At 40.8% G+C, this 20,773-nt stretch overlaps 2 protein-coding genes across 3 annotated transcripts in view; one reads left to right on the top strand and one right to left on the bottom strand.

The window, feature by feature from the left end:
* The window catches only part of LOC101020439 (basic proline-rich protein-like), a 58,790-nt gene extending 44,944 nt beyond the window's left edge, over positions 1-13,846 (bottom strand). Inside the window, exons 1-3 of the mRNA XM_031666822.1 lie at positions 13,821-13,846; positions 11,713-12,680; positions 1,593-2,650 (exon numbers count right to left, since the gene is read on the bottom strand). Of these exons, the coding sequence (XP_031522682.1) occupies positions 11,798-12,680; positions 13,821-13,846 (909 nt within the window). The 3' untranslated portion in view covers positions 1,593-2,650; positions 11,713-11,797. The remainder of the gene's footprint in view (positions 1-1,592; positions 2,651-11,712; positions 12,681-13,820) is intronic.
* CHD1 (chromodomain helicase DNA binding protein 1) overlaps positions 10,952-20,773 on the top strand; it is a 76,443-nt gene continuing 66,621 nt past the window's right edge. The window contains exons 1-2 of one of the 2 annotated variants that reach the window (XM_031666325.1): positions 10,952-12,132; positions 14,133-14,333. In XM_031666325.1, coding sequence (XP_031522185.1) covers positions 14,281-14,333 — 53 coding nt within the window. In that variant the 5' untranslated portion in view covers positions 10,952-12,132; positions 14,133-14,280. Of the gene's footprint in view, positions 12,133-14,132; positions 14,334-20,773 lie in introns of those variants that run through there. The other variant, XM_017959747.3, reaches the window with a different exon arrangement.

The following is a 20,773-nucleotide window of genomic DNA, read 5'->3' as shown; positions in this document are numbered from 1 at the left end:
TTGTCTAGGCTAATTATTTTTGATGAGTTAGGCAGGTTCATATACTATCTCCTCGGGAAGTTTTGTTAATGGCAGTATATGAAACAACAAGTTTTGCACAGTTTTTACTTACATTTCTCTAATTAAAGTGATATTAACTAGTCAGAGGAAAAAACAGAAACATGATTCATAATAACAAATGTTAAGAAACCATAAAATCAAATTGACTGAAAAATCATTTTTTAAAAGTAAAATATTCATGCCTTATAATTGTTACACCAAGTCTAATTTCAGGTAGTTAAAAAATTAAGATGTATGGAGAACTTAAAAAATGAAAAGAAAGAGAGAAGTTTCTAGCCAAATGAGTATTTTTACTTCTTCAAATTAATGTTAATACAAAATTAGTAAAAATGAACTCAGATAAAAATTAAAAAATATTTTTTTAAATTGTTGCATGAGTGCTCACTCTATTATCAACTCTATTTCTTACTCATTTATCTCCAGCAATATCTGCCTCTTCCAGTCCTTTCCATGTCACAACCCTTTCCTACCTTAGGGTCTTTGCATTTGCTCTCCTTCCTACTTTTCCCATGGTTCTTCCTACAATCAGTTCCTTCTCATCCTTCCAGATACTGCTCAAAGAAGCCTTCTCTGACCGCCCTAACTGCTCTTCCCATGTAAATGTCTCGTTACTCTTTCTGATAGTACCCTATCTTTTCTTTACAGAAATCATCCCAATATCTTATTTATTTTTTAAGACAGAAGGACTTGCTATGATGCCTAGGTGGGCCTCCACTAAAGCTCGTGGGATCAAGCAATCCTCCCGCTTCAGCCTCTCAAGTAGCTGGGACTACAGGCATGTACCACGGAACCCAGCTTCCATTTGTAATCCTGTTATTTACTTATTCATCCATCTTTCTCCTCCTCCAATTTCAAACTAGATTGTCAACTCCAAGTGAGAAAAACCCTTTCCTAGGCCGGGCACGGTGGCCCACTCCTATAATCCCAGCACTTTGGGAGGCCGAAGTGGGTGGATCACGAGGTCAGGAGATCGCGACCATCCTGGCTAACATGGTGAAACCCCATCTCTACTAAAAAATACAAAAACTTAGCCGGGCATGGTGGCGGGTGCCTGTAGTCCCAGCTTCTTGGGAGGCTGAGGCAGGAGAATGGTGTGAACCCGGGAACCAGAGCTTGCAGTGAGCCAAGATTGCGCCACAGCACTCCAGCCTGGGCGACACAGCAAGACTCTGTCTCAAAAAAAAAAAAAAAGAAGAAAAAGAAAAACCCTTTCCTTAACACTGTTTTCCTAGTACTTGGCCTGAGGACAGGGAGAGAGACAGCTTTCAAGAAATATTTGAATTTATACTGCAATCTGTGGACTCAATATAAATTTAACTGGCTCAAATAGAGTATATACTGTATCCAGCAGGAGTATAATAGGACATAATGGGCCCTTGTAATCTCACAAGGCACAAATTAATTAAGCCACTTCCTAACCAGTTATTAGAAAATCTGGCTACACCTAGTTTGGATTCCCTTTTATAGAGTCCTTCAGGTACACTCCCAAGTGAGAGACACTGAAGTTCCTCATTTGGGGTAAGGGTACTCACTTATGGCAGGCGCACATTCCTTTGAATTGGAGACTGAAAGGTGCCCAAGAAGTTGAGATAGTCTGTGGTCTGGGTCTACTGCAGACATTGGGGTTTTATGGCATGCAACTGCTCTACTGTGAAGGATTGCTTGACAATTTTCTTTTAGGGAGATTCCTTTTGTATTTAGTTAATGCTGAAGACCTTAGTGGGTCAGCTTTCTCCTTAAGTTGTCAATTCTTCTGAACTTCTGTTTCTTAGCAACAGCTGGGACTCTGTCCATCGACATTGTTCTGTTTCAGCCTCACAAGCAAATAAGAGAATAAGTAGGCATGCCAGCTTGCCCTTTAGTCATATCCCTATACACACAGTGCATTCCGATCCTAGTTGCTATTGATAGATGGTGTGAGGTATCATCATATTTCTGTGAGGCATGAAAGGGGGTAGGCAGTAGAAAATATTTTGGAGGGGAGCTGAGGAATTAGAGTTCTTTATTATCACTTGCATCTCCTTGACAGTCTTATTCCTAATACTGAGATTTCACTTTCTGGTATTCAGTGTAAAAACTCTAGTATTAGAAAAAATGTGGCCAAAAAAAAAAAAAAAAAATGCTGCAATTAAACATGCCTCTCAAATAATTTGATCTGGTCTTACATTCTTAGACCATAGGCTACAGGCAGAAATGGCTTCCAATAATTGTCAAATTTGCAGAATTTGCTCCAATCTGCTTTTTTTCTGGAAAACTTGTTTAGAATGCCTCTCTTTTCCAATGTACTTTTCAAAACTCATATATAGTAACCAATATACTTGACATTTAAAAATATCTGGCTACCAAATTCTCTAATGCAACACTCAATGACTGAGTTCTAAAACACTGTTGGAGAATGTCTGGATAAAAGATTCACTGCTGCATAACACAAACTAAATTTCCATCTTAATGGTGGAAAGTCCACATTACCCCCCAATCTTACCTCGAATCAGCCAGTTTCAGTTTCTCTGAGGTTTGTTATTTGCAACCCCATTCACAGTCAAACTGAGGCAGGGCTCTTTCAGTTGCAACTGGCTGAAATCCACTCAAGCTAGATTAACCAAAGACACAAAATTTTATTTTAAGGATAAATTATTATAAATAATTCAAAGATAGGCAGCAGACCTATCTTTGCAAAGCACTAAGATCAGGAACCAGAAAGCTATCAGTAACTGAGGCAGCTACTATATCTGTGTCTGATATGTCAGCACTGCTTCACGAAAGCAGACTCTGGGGTCAAATTACTTGGGGTTTAGTATCTTTAGCACTTACTTTAAGCAAGGTTTTTAGTTTCCTTACCTGTAAGTAAGGATAATAGTACAGGTTGAGCACCCCCAATTAGAAAGCTGAATTGCTCCAAAATCTGAAACTTTTTATTATTATTCTTTAAATCAGCTGGGGTTTCACTATGTTGACCAGGCAGGTCTTAAAATCCTGGATTCAAGCAATCTTCCTCCCTCATGAAAATTTCTGAGCACCCACATGATACAGCAGGTGGAAAATTCCACACCTGACCTCGTAAAATACATCATGTGTTTCATGCACAGTATTACTGAAAACATTGTATAAAATTGCCTTCAGGCTATGCGTATAAGGCGTATATAAAGCACAAAATAGAAAGCATAACAGAATTTCATGTTTAGACTTGAGTACCCATCTCCAAATATCTAATTATGTATACGCAAATATTCCAATAACCCAAATCCTAAACACTTCTGGTCCCAACCATTTTGGATAAGGAATACTAAACCAGTACCCAAATTCATAGACTTATAGCAGTTAGAACACTGGGTGACACAGTAAGCAATCTGAGATTACTCTTGTTCTCTATCACATCTCTCAGATTCTCCACATGCTGCTTGCTACCAAACAAAGCAGCCCTGGCCTAAGTTTATATTTTCCCAGTTCAAGTGATCAGCAGTCTGACAAGCTTCTCTCAATCCTTATTTTAAATTCTCAGAACAATCTGATTCATTCAGATAGGGTTCTGTTGTTCAACTAGCTAAAGCCAGAAGTGTTAGGTCACGTAATACATTACTAACTGCTGAGGCCCATTCCTGAATGTGTGTGGACGTTTCTCAGTCGTGAGGGATCATGAATCAAGGCTAAAATTTTAAAAATGTTTTTTATACTTCTCTCAGCTATCTTCTGCTCTTTTACAGTCACAAAAAGTACCCAAGTGAGAGACTTACTCAATGTCATACAGCTAATGAAAGATGAAACTGTGATACAAAACCAGGTCTGAAGCTGGTCCAAAGGTAGTGAGTTATCTCAGCTGGTTGTTCAGTCTGTTCTAGATTGAACTCTTGTTCTACTCTTTCCCTCCTTCTCACTACTGCACTTGACTAGTCTTAAAAAACAAACTAGGTCTGATTCCAAATCCAATATTCCTTTTACCAAATAATGCATTAGGTTATTTATATTTATTGAGACTATATTATATAGTTGACCCTGTATTTAACCAAGCTTGAGACAGAAGACTTCAAGTAGTTAAGAAGCGGCTTCGCTGTTTTTCTTATATTTAATAATTAAAAAAAAACCCTGGAGTATAACATATATAAAGTTCACAAAAAGTCAATGTGCAGTTTGATGCACTTTCTCATACACATTCACCAGTGTAACATTCCAGATCAAGGTATACATTTCCATCACTTCAGAAGGCTCACTGTGCCCCTTCCAAGTCAATACCAACACCAGAAAGGTCAATACCATCCTGACTTCAATTATCAATTGGTTTCGCTTGTTTCTGAATTTCATACAAATGGAATTATACAATATGAATTATTTTGTGTGTATTTCACTCAATGCAATGACTGCGAGATTTATCTATGTTATGTGTGTAGCATTTTCTTTTTTATTACCAGATAATATTCCATTTTATGAATATGCTTCACTTTGTTCCAGTTTGGGGCTATAATGAATCAAACTGCTATGAACATTGTTACACAAAAACTTTTAGTAGACACATTCATTTCTCTTGAGTATACACTCAGGAGTGAAACTGCTGAATTACAGGGTAGACATAAATTCAGCCATAATGAATACTGCCCATCAATTTCCCAAAGTGGTTGTAACCAATGTGCACCCTTACCAGCAATAAGAGTTTGTTACACTATAAATTGTTAACAAGAAAAATAACATTGAAATCAGTCTGTTATGCTAGTCACATTTCTTTGTTCTGCAGAATGCATTTTATTTGAGGCTCCTTTGTTACTGGTTATAAGAAAGGGTGAGTTTTGGCTAAGCTGCTGGGTAAAGAGTAGATCTTCATTCATTTGCACCCTTACCAAACCACAACTCCAATCTGTGTAAGATTTCACTGGAAAATACTACCTAGCTTGCCATCGCTTATGGCAAGTTTTTTCAACAAGGGCACTGCTGTCATTTTGAGCCAGATAATTCTTTTGTGCAGGGGAAGAGGGGGCTATGCCGTACACTGTAGGATTTTTAGCAGTATCCCTGGTCTCTAACTACTATATATGAATAGTGCCAACTCTGCAAAACCCACCCACTGGGATGACCACAAAAATTTTTCCAGATTTTGGCAAATGTTTTCTCTGGGGGCAAAATCCTCCCTACTCAATGGCCATTACCGACCACTGTTTTATAAATAAGTGTCCTGTCCTCCCCACATGTCATCTAAAAAAAAATGTTATGAGTCAACATTGTGTTAATAGGATGCTGTCAATGATTGTTCCAACAATGGCACGTTAGAATCACCTAGGGGAGCTTTTAAAAAACATGCATATGCCAAGACCCCACCTCAGAACCATGGAATAGAATTTTGAGCATTTTTAGTATACTACTCCTCAGGTAATTCTAAATTTTGGCACAGCTGAGAATTATGTATCTTCTAAACATATTACACTTCCCAGGAGTATATGCTTTAAAACAGATTTCCATCAATGACTTTTCAAGCATTAGTAGAGGATGAAGTACAGATTTGTGGAATAGGAGGTTCTCAGTCTCAAATCACACCAATTAAGTGACCACCCACAGCCCATAACTGTAAATGATGGTATTGTTCAGTTCCTGTTTGAAAAAAAAATGAAAACATATTATCCCAAATCAGACTTTGAAGATATTAATGTATTTGTTTTTTAGATGATTAATATGTGATAATCCTCCAACCTAATTCTTACACAGCAACTGGACACTATTCACCACTCTTTCCATGAAGCACTTACTCATCTTCAATAGCACAACAACCTTCTGGTAACTGTGTAACTCCTCCTTATCCAGTTTATCTTCCTTTACCTAGTCAAAAATAAACTGAAATTCTTCATTGCACACACTTCGGCTGTCTTCCAAGTTTACTTCATGAATACTCAAGACTTTAATTTTTCCCTACACACTTCACACTTAACAGCTTTAATTTTCAGTCTAGACTTCACTTAGCTACATCATTCTATCCAGAAACCTCCCGGGCAATTCAAAGGCATTGGAAATTCTGTAAGTCTTTTTTTTTTTTTTTCCAAGACAGTATAGCTCTGTCGCTCAGGCTGGAGTGCAGTGTCGCGATCTCGGCTCACTGCAACCTCTGCCTCCTAGGTTCAAGCAATTCTCCTGTCTCAGTCTTCCAAAGAGCTGGGACTACAGGTGCATGCCACCACGCCCAGCTAATTTAATTTTTAGTAGAGACGGGGTTTCAACGTGTTGGCCAGGATGGTCTCCACCTCCTGACCTCGTGATCCACCTGCTTTAGCCTCCCAAAGTGCTGGGATTACAGGCATGAGCCACCGCACTGGGCCCAATTCTGTCTTAAACCAAATGTAATGATCTCCCTATCTACACATCTGTAAATACATTACTATATAAGTGAATGTCATTCACCAGCAAATGACTAACATCCCTCCTCCCCCTAACCCTGCCTGAATCCAATCCCATCAAGTTTTGTCATTCTTCCCAATTCTACTTCTCTCCACCTCCATTACACTATCCTAGTCTATCGTATCATTTCTAACCTCTCTTATCTGCCAAAGACTCCTGACTCTATTAGGAATACTGTATCTACTTCAACTCACATCTAATCCTTCTCTGGGATTTACACCTAAAGTAAAAACTTTCAATTTGTCAATCCCATCAAGCTACCACCCAGTTTCAAATCCTTCAGTAGCTTCCTCATTGTCTTGAAAAACATACTTCACTTAGCCTTGGGCCTAGCGTCTATGTAGCCTCATCTTGTCCAGCTGCTGTTTGCTCCAGCAGTAACAAGCCTCTTAAGAGTTCCTTACAAATAGGGTGGTCATGCAATTTACTATCCAAACCTGAACACTTCTGAAAGTGAATACAGCCTGTTCTTGGCAAATTGGCAAATGCATTGACGTGATCTCTCTGACCCCAGAATCTTTGTCCATGTTGTTTCTTTTACCCAGAAAGCAGCTCTTACTTCCCTTTCTTGCCTAATTCATGTTAATTCTTCAGGTCTAGATCAAGTCGATCACGTAACTTTCTTGAGACTTTCTTGACTAGGGTTCTTTATTATGGATTCTCACAGCACTGTATGTCTCTTCATACTATTTTTCTAAGCTGTGATTGTATAGTGTGACTGTGTCCCGAACTGGGCTTTAACTTCGGAAGTGTTAGTTTTTGCTGTATTATAATCCCTCCCTACCCTCAGCAGAATGTCTGGTATGTAATACATTGTATTGAATGAATATCAATACAATGCACTGGGACACAGTCTCTTTGCTCAAGGACCTCACAATGTAGTATGGAAACAAATGTTATATTGTGATACAATGACATGTTGCACTTACAGAATACTCAATTCCATGTCCTAAAAGGGAGGTCAGAGAGTTGTCTGACAAGTCTCAGAGGCTGACAGCACAGTTGTGTCAGGGTACTCAAGAGCTCTTGAGCATTTACTTAAACGAACCTATGAAAGATTGACCCATAAGATAAATGGGCTATATCCACTTACAATGTGAGATACCTTTCCAGTGACCTGCAGAAGTGTCTAGAGTACCAAGCGTTCGTGAGGAATGATGGGAGGCAATCCTGAGATTGGTCTGTGAAAAAATTAACTAAAATACTAGGAATATATGATATGTACATATATGTTTATATATGTTTAGTTTACAAATATATGTGGTATATAAGCAGGGGACTGATTTAATTAGGTTTCAAGTTTGAAGGAAACCTAAAGGATAAGCTGAAGGGAAAGATGTAGAGAAAATAGAGGCCTAAACTAAGCCTGGTAGTGGGATTTAAAAAGAAAGGATGAATACAAAATTTCTGCATTAAAATGAGTGGTACAGTTTGTCCCTCAGTATCTTCATGGAATTAGTTCCACGACCCCCATTTACCAAAACTTGGGGATGCTCAAGTCCTTTATAGTTGAGCCTCTGTACCTGTAAATTCCTGCAGGTACAGAGGACCAACCGTATTTGGACAGCAGTGAGTAAAGCATCTGGGTGAGGGCCAGGCGTGGTGGCTCATGCCTGTAATCCCAGCACTTTAGGAGGCTGAGGCAGGCGGATCATCCAAGGTCAGGTGTTTGACACCAGCCTTGCCAACATGGTGAAACCCAGTCTCTACTAAAAGTACAAAAAATTAGCTGAGTGTGGTGGCACGCGCCTGTAGTCCCAGCTACTTGGGAGGCTGAGGCATGAGAATCACTTGAACCCAGGAGACTGGGGTTGCAGTGAACTGAGATCTCACCACTGCACCCCAGTCTGGGTGACAGAGACTGTCAAAAAAAAAAAAAAAAAGAAAGAAGGAAAGAAGGAAGGAAGGAAGGACAGACAGACAAAGACAAAGAGAAAGAAAGAAAAAGAAAGAAAGAAAGAAAGAAAAGAAAGAAAGAAAGAAAGAAAGGAAAGAAAGAAAGAGAGAGAGAATCTGGGCAAGGAAAGGAGTGATACAGCATCAATGCAACTATTTTTTAATATTTTTGAGGTTGGCTACTGAACCTTCTTTCTTACTCCGCGTGCACACAATTTTTGCAGCAGAGGATGGAATCTTTATATCTTCTTCAATGCCTATTAGATTTTATACATACTTGCCTCTTAGTATCACCTCTAAGAATTTTGTTTGAAATTTAGCTTTTAGTGATTCAAGAATTTATCAGTCAAAATCCCCAAACACAGTGACCATAAAGAAGGTGAATGAGCCACTGGTGGACATCACAATAATCTGGGAAACTTCCCAAATACTACCTAGAACCTAGAAATTCTGCATATCAGAAGAGCGGAAGAATAGGAAGGTCAGGCACATGTAGTTTCTGAACTTTACAGGTGACTGAGTCCTGTCCCTTGCCCAACACTGGGAACTAAACTCCCCTAATTTCTTATTAGGAAAACAGAAAATGTACAGTAAATCTTCACTAGACGATGACTTAGGATTTCATGGGTTCTATTCAGAGAACTTTGTAAATTTAAGAATCATATTGGAAAGACTTCCTCTGGTTTGGCAAGGACATGGGAAATACTGTCATAGGTTGAGATTCTACGGTATTTTCATACTGTCCTGATTGTTTTTGTGGTTTCTCATATGCAAATCCTCCAGGCAACAAGAAGATAATTATGGAATTAAAATCTCAACCCTGGCATCCAAAAAGCTAACAAAGGAGCAAGTCATCCTGTTTACGTTACATATTTCAAATTCTGGATATGTGGTTCCCAGTCTATCCCCACCTAAGGATACCCATTTAGTACTTCGCCTAGTAAAGCATATCACAATTAAGGACCCACAAAATGCTGTCTTAGATTCTGGAAAATAACATTCTTTCCAAAGAATATGAAATTTAAAAAATGGGAAATTAAATAGTAAAAAAAACCTCCTGGTTAATGTTAATTATGTGGAATTTTTCGTTAGTCATGTGAGATTATCAACTGTTGGATATTGTTTTAGTACCAGTAAGTAGAGATAAAGCCAGTTTATTCAGATAAAGTGACACTGTAAATTTAACTACGTTGATAAATCACCCAAAACGTATCTTGGGATTGCCTACACGCTTTTTAAAAAATAAACCGGCAAGATTGTTGCAAGTTTCCACCTACTGTCTACTTCTGTGAAGCAATAAAGTATGATTTTACTCGAAATCTAAATCTCCAATGTTCAATATTTTATTACATATTGGGCAAGATATTTTTTCGAATAGCATGTTTGGTGGCACAATATGGCAGAATAGCATATTTGATGGCACAATTAGTTAAAAAAAAAACAAAAAAACAGTCTGATGTGCTTCCAGAAAACGTAAAATAGACTGTATTATACAGTAATTATTTTCATAAGACAATGACAAAATGTCAGAGTTGTAATTGAGGACTTTATTAACTGAACTACACTTCTGATTACAACATTCTTTATATATGTTAATCATTAGCTTCTCTGGAGAAATTAGGGGCACAGGAAGTTCCTATCATTAAGGATATTAACATAAAGCTTAATATGAAAAATTAGCACTCAGTTCGTAATACTCTAGGGACTTCAGAAATGAAGATTTGTATGATCCTTTTATCCCTCACAGCCCAGTATTAAAACTAATATTGCAAAGGACGGTAGTGTTCCATTTCGTTTTGCTATTCAATTATTGCTGATAGATACATGTTTTCAAAAAGGCCATGGGCATCTGTTTGCTTTTCCCTACTCCTCCAGGTGAATATACCCTTCAATATGCAGTAAATACATATGTGGAGTTATGTTTTGAGATTTTTTTTGAAGGATTTGAACCAAATTGTTTAAACAGCTGGTAGTCTAAAACTCCGGAATATTTCCCACAAGAGAAAATAATTATTTGGGGAATGCATGTTACCACAGACTCATTTGACTAGGAAAGTGGGCCTTTACACCAAATCAAATAACTGAACAATGGAATTAGACACTTTTAAATATTATTAACCTTGGCCGCTGGGTGCCGTGGCTCACGCCTGTAATTCTAACACTTTGGAAGGCAGAGGCAGGAGGATCGCTGGAGCTCAGGAGTTCAAGACCAACCTAGCAACATGACAAAACCCCGCCTCTATAAAAATAAGTAAAAAACAAAAATCATTAACCTTGAGTGAGTCAAGTCCATCTGCAGACTGAAAAAAATAACGTGTAACAGAATTCTGATTTAAAAAACAATGCTTTCAAAAAAGCATTTCAAAATGCTTTACGTATGTTTCAAAAACACACTTAAAAAAAATGTTTCCAATACATTGAAGGGATTTAACTAAGGCCCACAATTACAGTTACGATACAAACTGTCAGCTAAAAGGCAGCAAGTTAAGCTGAGACAGTTACTAACATCCCTCGAGTAGCGTTTTTTGTTGCGATTCGGTGCCGCACCCTTCACCCCGCCCTCTGGGGAGGAACCTAGAAAGGAAGGGTTGGTACATGTCTAAACCAGGCCACCCACACAGGAATCAAGCGGCATCACAGGCTGTCAACAACCGGGTCTCTATTTTCACTCCTCCTCAGGAGCCCCGCCTGTGCGGGACATCAGTTCCCGAGGGAGCGTCAGTCGCAGATCGCCCAAACGTAAGAGGTGGCGAGAGGCCACCACGGTTGCCCAACAGTTGCGTTCCCAGGCTGCCTGGTGTGACGCAGCAGCCCCCGCCCGGACCCTGAGGCCTGGCGCTCCGACGGAGCCGAGGCCTGTGCTACCCGACACTCCTTGCGACCCGGCCCTTTAGGCTTATTCGGCGCGGCCGTTCCCGGCTTCCCGAGTACCATCGCACTCTCTCCCCACCCCCGTTCCTCCCCGGTTCCTTGTCAGTCTCCGCCGCGACGTCTTTGCGCAACCATCCCGAGTGACATTAGCGCCCATACCCGCACGGAGCGAGCCTGAAGCTCCCATTTCCCGGAATTCAACGCCGCGCCGCTAAGGGCGGGCACCCAAGCGAAGATCAGCGGACTAAGGCCGCGACCAGAGTCCGGCGGCCTCCCCGCAGTCAGAGTCCGGCGGCCTCCGCGCAGCCAGCGTGCGCACTCCCATTCGTGCGCGTGCGCGCACTCGCCCTCCGCCCCGCCCCAGTACCAATCGCTTTTTTCCTACGCCCACGACTCTTGAACGTAGTCCCTCCCGTAGCCCGCGCGCGAGCCGAAAGGGTTCGGCGTGCGCGCACTCGCCCGCTCGCTTGCCCGCGTCGCGCTCTGTCGAGAGGGGGAGTGAGCAGAGGCGCTTACGTCGCGCGGGAGGCGGAGGCGACGGCGACCTCGGTGGCGGCGGCGGCTACGACGGAGACGGTTGCGCTCGCTCGCTCTCTCGGCGTCATGGCGGCTGCCGGGGGCAGATAAGCGGCGGGAGCGGGAGCGCGCGCGCGCGGCGGCGGCGGCGACGACTCGTTACTTCTAGCTCTTGCTGCCCTCGCCGTTGGTGCTTCAATAATGAATTGTTAGCTCCACTCCGCAGGGGATCGCGCGTTGGTGCTGCGGGCCAGGGCTTCCCCTTCCCCTCCGCGTCTGTCCCCTTCCCCCTCCCCCGCACGGACTCTTCCTTACCCGGAGACGCCGGAGCTCTAGGACCTTGGCGGCGGAGATCCCGGGCCTGGGCGCGGGGGAGGCCGTCGACTGGAGTCGGCTCCCTCCGCCCCGCCAAGCCCGCCGGTAAGAAAGGGGGCGGCGGGCGGGTCAGGATGTGGCGGGGAGGACAGGAGCCGGCCGGGTGGAGGGCAGGCGCGGCGCGGTGCCCAGGCGGCGGCCCAGCGGCCGGGCGAAGGCCGGCTGGCTCTGAGAGTGCCGGTGGCGGTGTACGGGCCCGGCGCGCAGGGGGCGTGTGAGCGGCGAGTACAGGCCGGCGGCCGCAGAACGCGTCCTTACGCCGGTCTGGCGGCCCTGCCCCGGCCTCTTCAGCTTGGTGCGGACTGGGCCGCGAGAGGAGACCCGCGAATGGCTGGCTCTTAGCCGGTGCGTGGGTCCCGCCGCGACCCGGGCTCCCAGCACGTGGGGAGCGGCGGGAGGGGGAGGGGGCGGCGGCTCGGGCGAGCCTGGGAGGGCGCGGGGCGGGTCTGCGGGAAGTTTGAGGCGGGAAGAGGGACTCCCGGACCGGGATGGAGGCCCTGGGAGAGGGGGGCAGGTCCGCAAGGGAGGCTGATTGGAGCGCGTTGAATGGATGAGCAAGGAGGATGATTTCCAAACCTCTTTCGAGTGCAGCTCTAAAAACTTAACAGGAGCAAAGCAACTGTTAAAAGACAGGGGACTGAAGACGTTTGATAACTTAGCTTAGTCCTCATGGAGACACTTGAGAGGACAGAGCACTGTGTGCGCTTGGAGCTTCACAACTTAAGGTTGTGAAAGGGTTTCAGAGGACTTTTTCGGGTAAGGGAGGTGGGGGAGAAAGGAAGTTAAAAATGTACAGAGAAAGCCATTTTGAGGGACGAAAGGAAAGTGAAAAGGAAAGAACGAAAAGGGGAGTGAACTGTTTAAAGGAAGAAACGGGAAAGGTAGTTTGTTAACATCGATTTTTTAAGACTTAATTGTTTAGTAAGGCTGTTTGACTAGGGTGAGATTAATATTTAACATTAGGAATAAATGTTGAGTAGAACAGTTACTTTTTAGATAACCTGTGCTTGCAGAGTTTTCTGGACTGTAGTCTAGAGAATTAACATCCTGATCCAGATGCAGACTTTGCTATCATTGAGTTGGTAACAGTCTGTTTCCCTCCCTCTTTTGTGGAAGGGAAATAATCGTAGGAGTGAATTCTCTTTGCTGAGGTCGGAGGACAGCTCTGCTCTCAGTTGGCTGTCTCGGTACTTTCTGGCTGGGGAAGGATCTGACGTCTCCTTCCCCCGCTTCTTCCTCTCCCTCCCCTGCCAGAGATCTCCTTTGTTTATTCGTGGATGGCTTGTAGGTGATTCTTCAGTGTTGTACTGAAATCTCTAAAGGTGGAAATGGTGTGTCTTGGTTCATTATTCTTGCCCCAATTTTTTTATGTAAAAAAATCAGATATAGTGGATATTCTATTACCTTTTTAATTTTTTTCACAAAATAAAAACCAAGTGCAAACTGGTTATTATTTAAATGTTACCCCACTATCCGTTTACCTGTTAAATAACACATTTATTTTGATCTGTGCATTTTTGTTGAGATTATATGATATCTTTTATTTGCCTGTTCCTCCCATGGGAGCGTTTTCAAAACTTTCTCACTCAAGTGTATGAAGTTCTTGGTGGCAGGAATGAGAGCTTGATTAAAGGTAACCTCCCCCTGCCCCCCACTTCATTTATTCGACCAAGTTATCTAATAAGACTCCGTTATCTACTCTTGGGATGTATGCATATGTTACATCGTATCACCTTGCTTTAGGAGTCCATACAAACATTGTTAGATAGTTGCAGTTTCAGTTAGTCTCTCAAAATCATATCACTCCGCAAATATTTTAATTCTTCTGTCCGAAGTATACTAGCAGTAGCATACTAAATTCCAGTTAGTAGTCAGGAGTGTGGTTACTAGAAGTCTAGGTATTTTAAGTATTTAATAAAAGGCCTCCACTTCTTCGTTACTACCTGTAGTCTAATTGGCCTACGTAGATTTGTATGTTTTAAACAGGGCTTATTTACCTTTTTTCTGTAGGAAATTTTCTTAATTTGTTAATATATTTTCTTTAGGTGAATGAAAGGAGAGTCCCAGAAAACCTGTGACTGTTGAAGAAAATTTATCTGTGAATTTTTATATTCAAGGAGTCAGTATTTATATTCATCTTTTAAACTGGGAAGATTTATATTTTACTTTAAAACTTCTTGATAATAATTTACAATGAATGGACACAGTGATGAAGAAAGTGTTAGAAACAGTAGTGGAGAATCAAGGTAAGTAAGCACTTTGTTATCATTTGTTTACTATGAAGAAAATTGAAAACTTCACTCTCTTTTTTCTTTATTATTATTGTTGTTGTTTAGTTTTCCTCATAGGTAGCAAAGTTTTCAGGTTTTCCTTTTAGCTATCCAAAATACTAAAAAAATTGTGATACACGAACCTTTTCTCATAATACAGGTTTTAATTTTTTTCATTCAAATACACAGTAGGTCTTAAATATAGAAAGTTTTTGTTTACCTAAATCTATCTGGAAGTTTATATTTGAGCTAATAATTAAGCTGGAGCATGTAAAATAGATTTAAATTGTTTTGACTGTTAGTGAAATTTCTAGATGAAGGCAGTAAAAATTTTTTCACTCATCTTTTTCTGGCATTTTGTCTTCTATACCTGTACTGTTCAGTATGGTTACCACTATTCACATGTGGCTATTTAAACTTCAATTACAAAATATTCAGAATTTACTTAGTCGTACTAGATACATTTCAAGTACTGAATAATCATATGTGGCTAGTGGCTACCATATTGGACAGTACATAGAAAAGTTCTATCACTGGAGAAAGTTTTAGACAGTGCTGAACCAAACATTTGTTGAAATATTACTGCGCCCTGTTTTATTTTCAGATTGGAGTTTTAATTATCTGTGAAGGAGTTAAGAGTTCTTGCTTGGGCCAAGTGTTTGCAAAGAAGATTCTTCAAATTCTGTAGCTCCCAAATTTTGAGTTATCTGCACATTAATTTACAGTCCGTGTAGTTATGTGCATTATCATATTTAGAAATTAGAAATGTGGAGTCAAACTGTTTACTTATTCCATTTCTGTCTCTTATTAGTTGTGTGAATTAGGGCAAATTAATCTCTGAAGCTCTGATTTTTGCCCCATAAAGAGAGGATTACACTATTATCTTATTTAAAGTTCATGGCTAGGTTTGGTGGATCATGCTTGTAATCCCAGCACTTCGAGAGGCTGAGGCAGGAGGATCACTTGAACTCAGGAGTTGGAGACCAGCTTAGGCAGCATAGTGAGACCTTGTCTCTAATTTATAAAAAATAAAATTAAAAAAAATTTGAGGATTGAGATGCTTCATGTAAAGGGCTTAAAATATTTTCTGAGATAATGAGCACTGAATATTTGCTTATTGTAACCAGCATGTTTTGTGTAACACAGGATACTATATAACAAAAACATTAATTACAGTGATGGCGACATGGGGGTAGACAAGAAACGGGAAAGTTTTGGCAATTAAGAAGATTAAGAAAAATGTTAGATAGAAAACTAAAATTAAGTAGTGGTATTTGTATTTAATCTGAAACTTGGACTTTTCTTTTTCTTTTTTTTTGAGACAGAGTCTCACTCTGACGCCCAGGCTGGAGTGCAGTGGTGCGATCCTGGCTCTCTGCAACCTCCGTCTCCCAGGCTCAAGTGATTCTCTTACCTCAGTCTCCAGAGTAGCTGGGATTACAGGCGCAGGCCACCACTCCCAGCTAATTTTTGTATTTTTTTTTTGTAGAGATAGGGTTTCACCACGTTGGCCAAGCTGGTCTCAAACTCCTGTGCTCAAGTGATCCACCTGCCTCGGCCTCCCAAAGATTACAGGCGTGAGCCACCACGCCCGGCCTGACACATGGAATTTTCTGACCTAACTAGTTATACTTTAGTGTATCAGCTTTCATAGGTACCGTTTGGATGAACAAGAATATCATATAGAATAAAATAAGGAACAGTTATGGAAAGCAGCGTTATTGAACAGGTATAGTCTAGGAGTTATAAAACCTGAGTTGATGCTATCTCTGCATTAATTAGAACTCATATGATTGCCTCCACTCTAAGGATTGAACTGATATTGAAGTTTCACCTTAATTAATTACAAAGTGCATTGTAAAGTTTCAAACAGTAAAGTTTTACTAGAACCACTAGAGTTGAGGTTTAATTAAAAGACTTAAATCTCAGCTTTGATTCAAATCTCTGTAGGTATGCTGACTACTGACTACAGTTAAGTGAATAGAAGAGTCATATTGTCCACCCACAATTTTTTTTTTTCCGAGACAGGTCCTCACTCTGTCACCCGGGCTGGTGTACAGTTGTGTAGTCTTGGCTCACTGTAGCCTCTGCCTCCACCTCCTGGGCTCAAAACGGTTCTCCCACCTCAGCATCCTGACAGGCGTGCATGCCACCACATTCAGCTAATTTTAAAATTTTTTGTAGAGATGAGGTCTCACCATATTGTCTCAGCTGGTCTTGAACTCATGGGCTCAAGCAGTCCTCCCACCTTGGCCTCCCAAAGTGTTGGGATTACAGGTGTGAGCCACCATACCCGGCCTCACATTTTCTTATTCATAGTTGCAGTGAAATGTGTAGTAGGTAGAAATATCTAGAGGAAACACAGGAACCAAACTACTCATAAAATAGGAAATAAGACTCTTGGGAGTAAATCCTCTAGTTGGATCTGTCTAGCAGACAGATCATGTGCTGGTATATTCTGACTACTTACCTGTTCCAATATTTTATTTATTTTTCTGCCATATCTAAAGTGAGGAGGAGTACTTGGTCTAATTTGATACTACAGGTGAAAAAAAATTAAATCTTGTGGCCGGGCGCGGTGGCTCACGCCTGTAATCCCAGCATTTTGGGAGGCTGAGGCAGGCGTACTAAGGCTGGGAGTTCGAGACCACCGTGACCAACATGGAGAAACCCTGTCTCTACTAAAAATACAAAATTAGCTGGGTGTGGTAGCCTGTAATCCCAGCTGCTCGGGAGACTGAGGCAGAATTGCTTGAACCCAGGAGGTGGAGGTTGTGGTGAGCCGGAGATCGCGTGATTGCACTCCAGCCTGGGCCACAAGAGCAAAACTCCTTCTCAAAAAAAAAAAATTAAACCTTGTGAAATCTAATTTAAGGAATCTTTTACAATGCATACTCATCTTAAATAATTGCAAAGCATATTTCTTTATTCAGAGTTGTTAATTTTGTGTGCTTCTGAAAAGTGTGGTTATCTAGCTTTTACAACTACCTTGGAGTTTATCAGGAGAGAGACCTTCTTTTTTGCCTTCATTTTCTTTCTTACTGCTGCTATAGCTATGCTCTACAGTCATTAACACTCTATTCCCGCTCCTTTCCCCAGAAGCGTTTGTCATAAGACATTACAAAGAAGGGAAATTGTGCCTTGTTAAAAGACTGAGGAGGTGAACTTTAGAGGTAGAGGGATTTTCTTGCAAAAAAACAAAAGCTTCTATAACTATGAATATTAATATAGAGTAATTTTTTTTCTTTTTTTTGAGCTGGAGTCTTGCTCTGTCGCCCAGGCTGGAGTGCAGTGGTGTGACCTCAGCTCACTGCATCCTCCACCTACCGAGTTCAAGCAGTCCTCCTGCCTCAGCCTCCCGAGTAGCTGGGACTACAGGCATACACCACTGCATCCAGCTAATTTTTGTATTTTTAGCAGAGACAGGGTTTTGTCATGTTGGCCAGGCTGGTCTCAAACTCCTGACCTCAAGTGATCTGCCCACCTTCGCCTCCCAAAGCACTGGGGATTACAGGCATGAGCCACCGTGCCTGGGCCCCTAATACAATTAGATGAGAAATATACTTTGTTTTTAAAGTTGATATTCATTGTAAGTAGCTTTCTAAAGTAAATTTTGATTTTTTAGTGGCTAGAATTCTATAATGTATTTTTGCTTCAAAATTTCCTTTTTCCTTTGTAAAAGTTTATTAAACAGAATAGAATTAAGAAAGAATTCATTTGGCATTGGCAGGTTACAGTTAGCTTTCTATTGAAAAAAAATTTTTTTAAGTGTTCTGTCTGGAGAGCTCTCTGTAACTATTCACTGAAAGGAAGAATACACAGGAAAATACGTCTCTTTGGCTATGCTATTACTGACAGTCTTGAAATTTATTTACTAAGAAATGTGGGCCAGGATGCACCTGTATAACAGTTATAGCTCAACACAAAGTTTTATATAACTGAAGTTAAGCTTTTTAAAGATAATGCTGGAAGATTTCAAAGCATCAGTTTGCAGCTGTGTGGATTTGTGGTGGTATTTGCAAGCAAATTTTTCAAATCCTGGTAGACTTTTTTTTAAATTTTTTTGTTTGTTTGTTTTTTTGAGATGTAGTCTCACTCTGTTGCCCAGGCTGGAGTGCAGTGGCATGATCTTGGCTCACTGTGACCTCTGTCTCTTGGGTTCAAGCAATTTTCTGCCTCTGCCTCCTGAGTAGCTGGGATTATAGGCGCCTGCCACCACGCCCTGCCAATTTTTGTATTTTTGATAGAGATGGGGTTTCACCATCTTGGGTAGGTTGGTCTTGAACTCCTGACCTCATGATCCACCCACCTCGGCCTCCCAAAGTGCTGGGATTACAAGCGTGAGCCACTGTGCCTAACCGACGTGTTTTTAGTTTTAAATAAGTTATCTTGAGTGATGATTTACTTCAGGAATGGCTATACGGTTAAAGATCAGAATAGTATATGAGTTAACTTTCAAAGATACTACTTTTCTGTATATAGTCATAAGATAATTTGTGGGCAAACATTAATGTGATGTTATCCCTTTTACTCTGCTTAAGTGGTTGCTTATTTAAGATGTTGATGACTGATGGGTTGTATGTGGTGCAGTTTTGTGTTTTAAAATGAATATTACGTTATGATAAATGGAGAAAATGTTTAAACTTTTTTTTAAAAAGGGGAATATTTAAAACTACAGAAATAGAAAAGTTGCTCCAGTTGTGGTCCATGGACCAGCAGTGTTGGCATCACTTGGGAGCTTATTATAACTGTAGAACTTTATGCCTTGCCCCAGACCTACTGAATCAGAATCTTCATTTTAACAAGATTCCCAAGTGATTCTTACGTATTAAGTTCATACACATTTATATGAAGCTATTCATCTGGAGTCATAGCATCTTGCCACTTTTTTTGTTATTGATGTTGTTATATATGGTTTTCATTTTCTGGGAACCTCCAATGAACTGTGTCTTGAGCAAGACCAGCAAGAGGCTAGGAAAGTTTCATTTCTTCGGAAACAGTAACAATGGCAACCGATGATTGTTGAGCTCTTACTGTGCCTTAACCTAGCATGATGCACATGGGGCGTTGTGCATTACTTGAATTATCACAGTTCATCCTCACAAAACTTCTGTGAAGTATAGTGTTATGATTCCTACTTTCCAGATGGGGAAACAAGATTTATAGCCATTTTATATATTTTTTAGTTCTTTTTTAAAAAACTATTGCCTAAACTCTATACTTTACTTGGATTTCATTGATTTTTCTATTAACTCCCTCTTTTCTGTTGTAGGATTAAATCCAGAGTACCACATTGCGTTTAGTTGTCAGATCTCCCCAGTCGTCTTTGATCTGTGAGAGTTTCTAAGTCTTTCCTTAGTTTTCATGATCTAAACCATCTTGAGAAATACTGGCCAGGTATCCTGTAGAATGTCTTTGAAATCTAGATTTGTCTGTTGTTGTTGTTTTTTTTTTTTTTTTTGAGACGGTGTCTTGCTCTCTTGCCCGGGATGGTGTGCAATGGCGCGATCTCTGCTCACTGCAACTGCCGTCTCCTGGGTTCAAACGATTCTCCTGCCACAGCCTCCTGAGTGACGGACTACAGGTGTGCGCCACCATGCCTGGCTAATTTTTGTATTTTTAGTAGAGATAGGGTTTCTCCATGTCGGGCAGGCTGATCTTGAACTCTTGACCTCAGGTAATTCACCTGCCTTGGCCTCCCAGAATGTTGGGATTACAGGTGTAAGCCACCATACCTGGCCTTGTCTATTATTCTTAGGATAAACTAGGGTTATTGGTTTTTAGAAGAATACCACAAAGATAATGTGTGCTAGTCACATCATGGGAAACATGTTATCCTCATGACATTACTGGTGGTGTTAACCTCCATCACTTGGTCAAGGTAGTATTTGCAAGTTTCTCTACTATAAAGTTCCCTTTCCATAATATATTCTTTGGAAGCGAGTCACTGTGTCTAGCCTACTTTCAGGAGGGTTGGGTAGGAATTAAATTCCATCCTCTGGTGGGGGGAGTATTTACATATATTAAATGGAATTTCTATAAGGAAATTTATGAATCGTTTATGTGTGGATTTATATGTGTGCTTATATGGATTTAGTGGATTATATGTAATCCACTAAACTGGATTACAACTCTATAAAATACATATTTGTGTATAATATTTATGTGTTTATGTATAATAGGTACTTTTATGTACCTAATGTATAATAGTTGACTTTTTTGTTACTTAAATTGATCTAGCCTTGGCTCTTGGAAGCTTTCTTAGTTTGACTTGTATGTTTCTTTTACATACTCCCTTACTTTCACCCTAGAATCAGCCACTCTCCAAGGAGCCTTGGTTCCATTTTTGTGGAGAATGGTATTAGAAACCAAGATTTGGGTACTGGGTATGCTTCTTGATATTCAAGTGTCACTGC

This window comes from Papio anubis, chromosome 5 (genome assembly GCF_008728515.1).
Source record: "Papio anubis isolate 15944 chromosome 5, Panubis1.0, whole genome shotgun sequence".
NCBI lineage: Eukaryota > Metazoa > Chordata > Mammalia > Primates > Cercopithecidae > Papio > Papio anubis.
The sequence above is the reverse complement of the archived record's forward strand: the minus strand, read 5'-3'. Positions and strand labels throughout refer to the sequence as shown.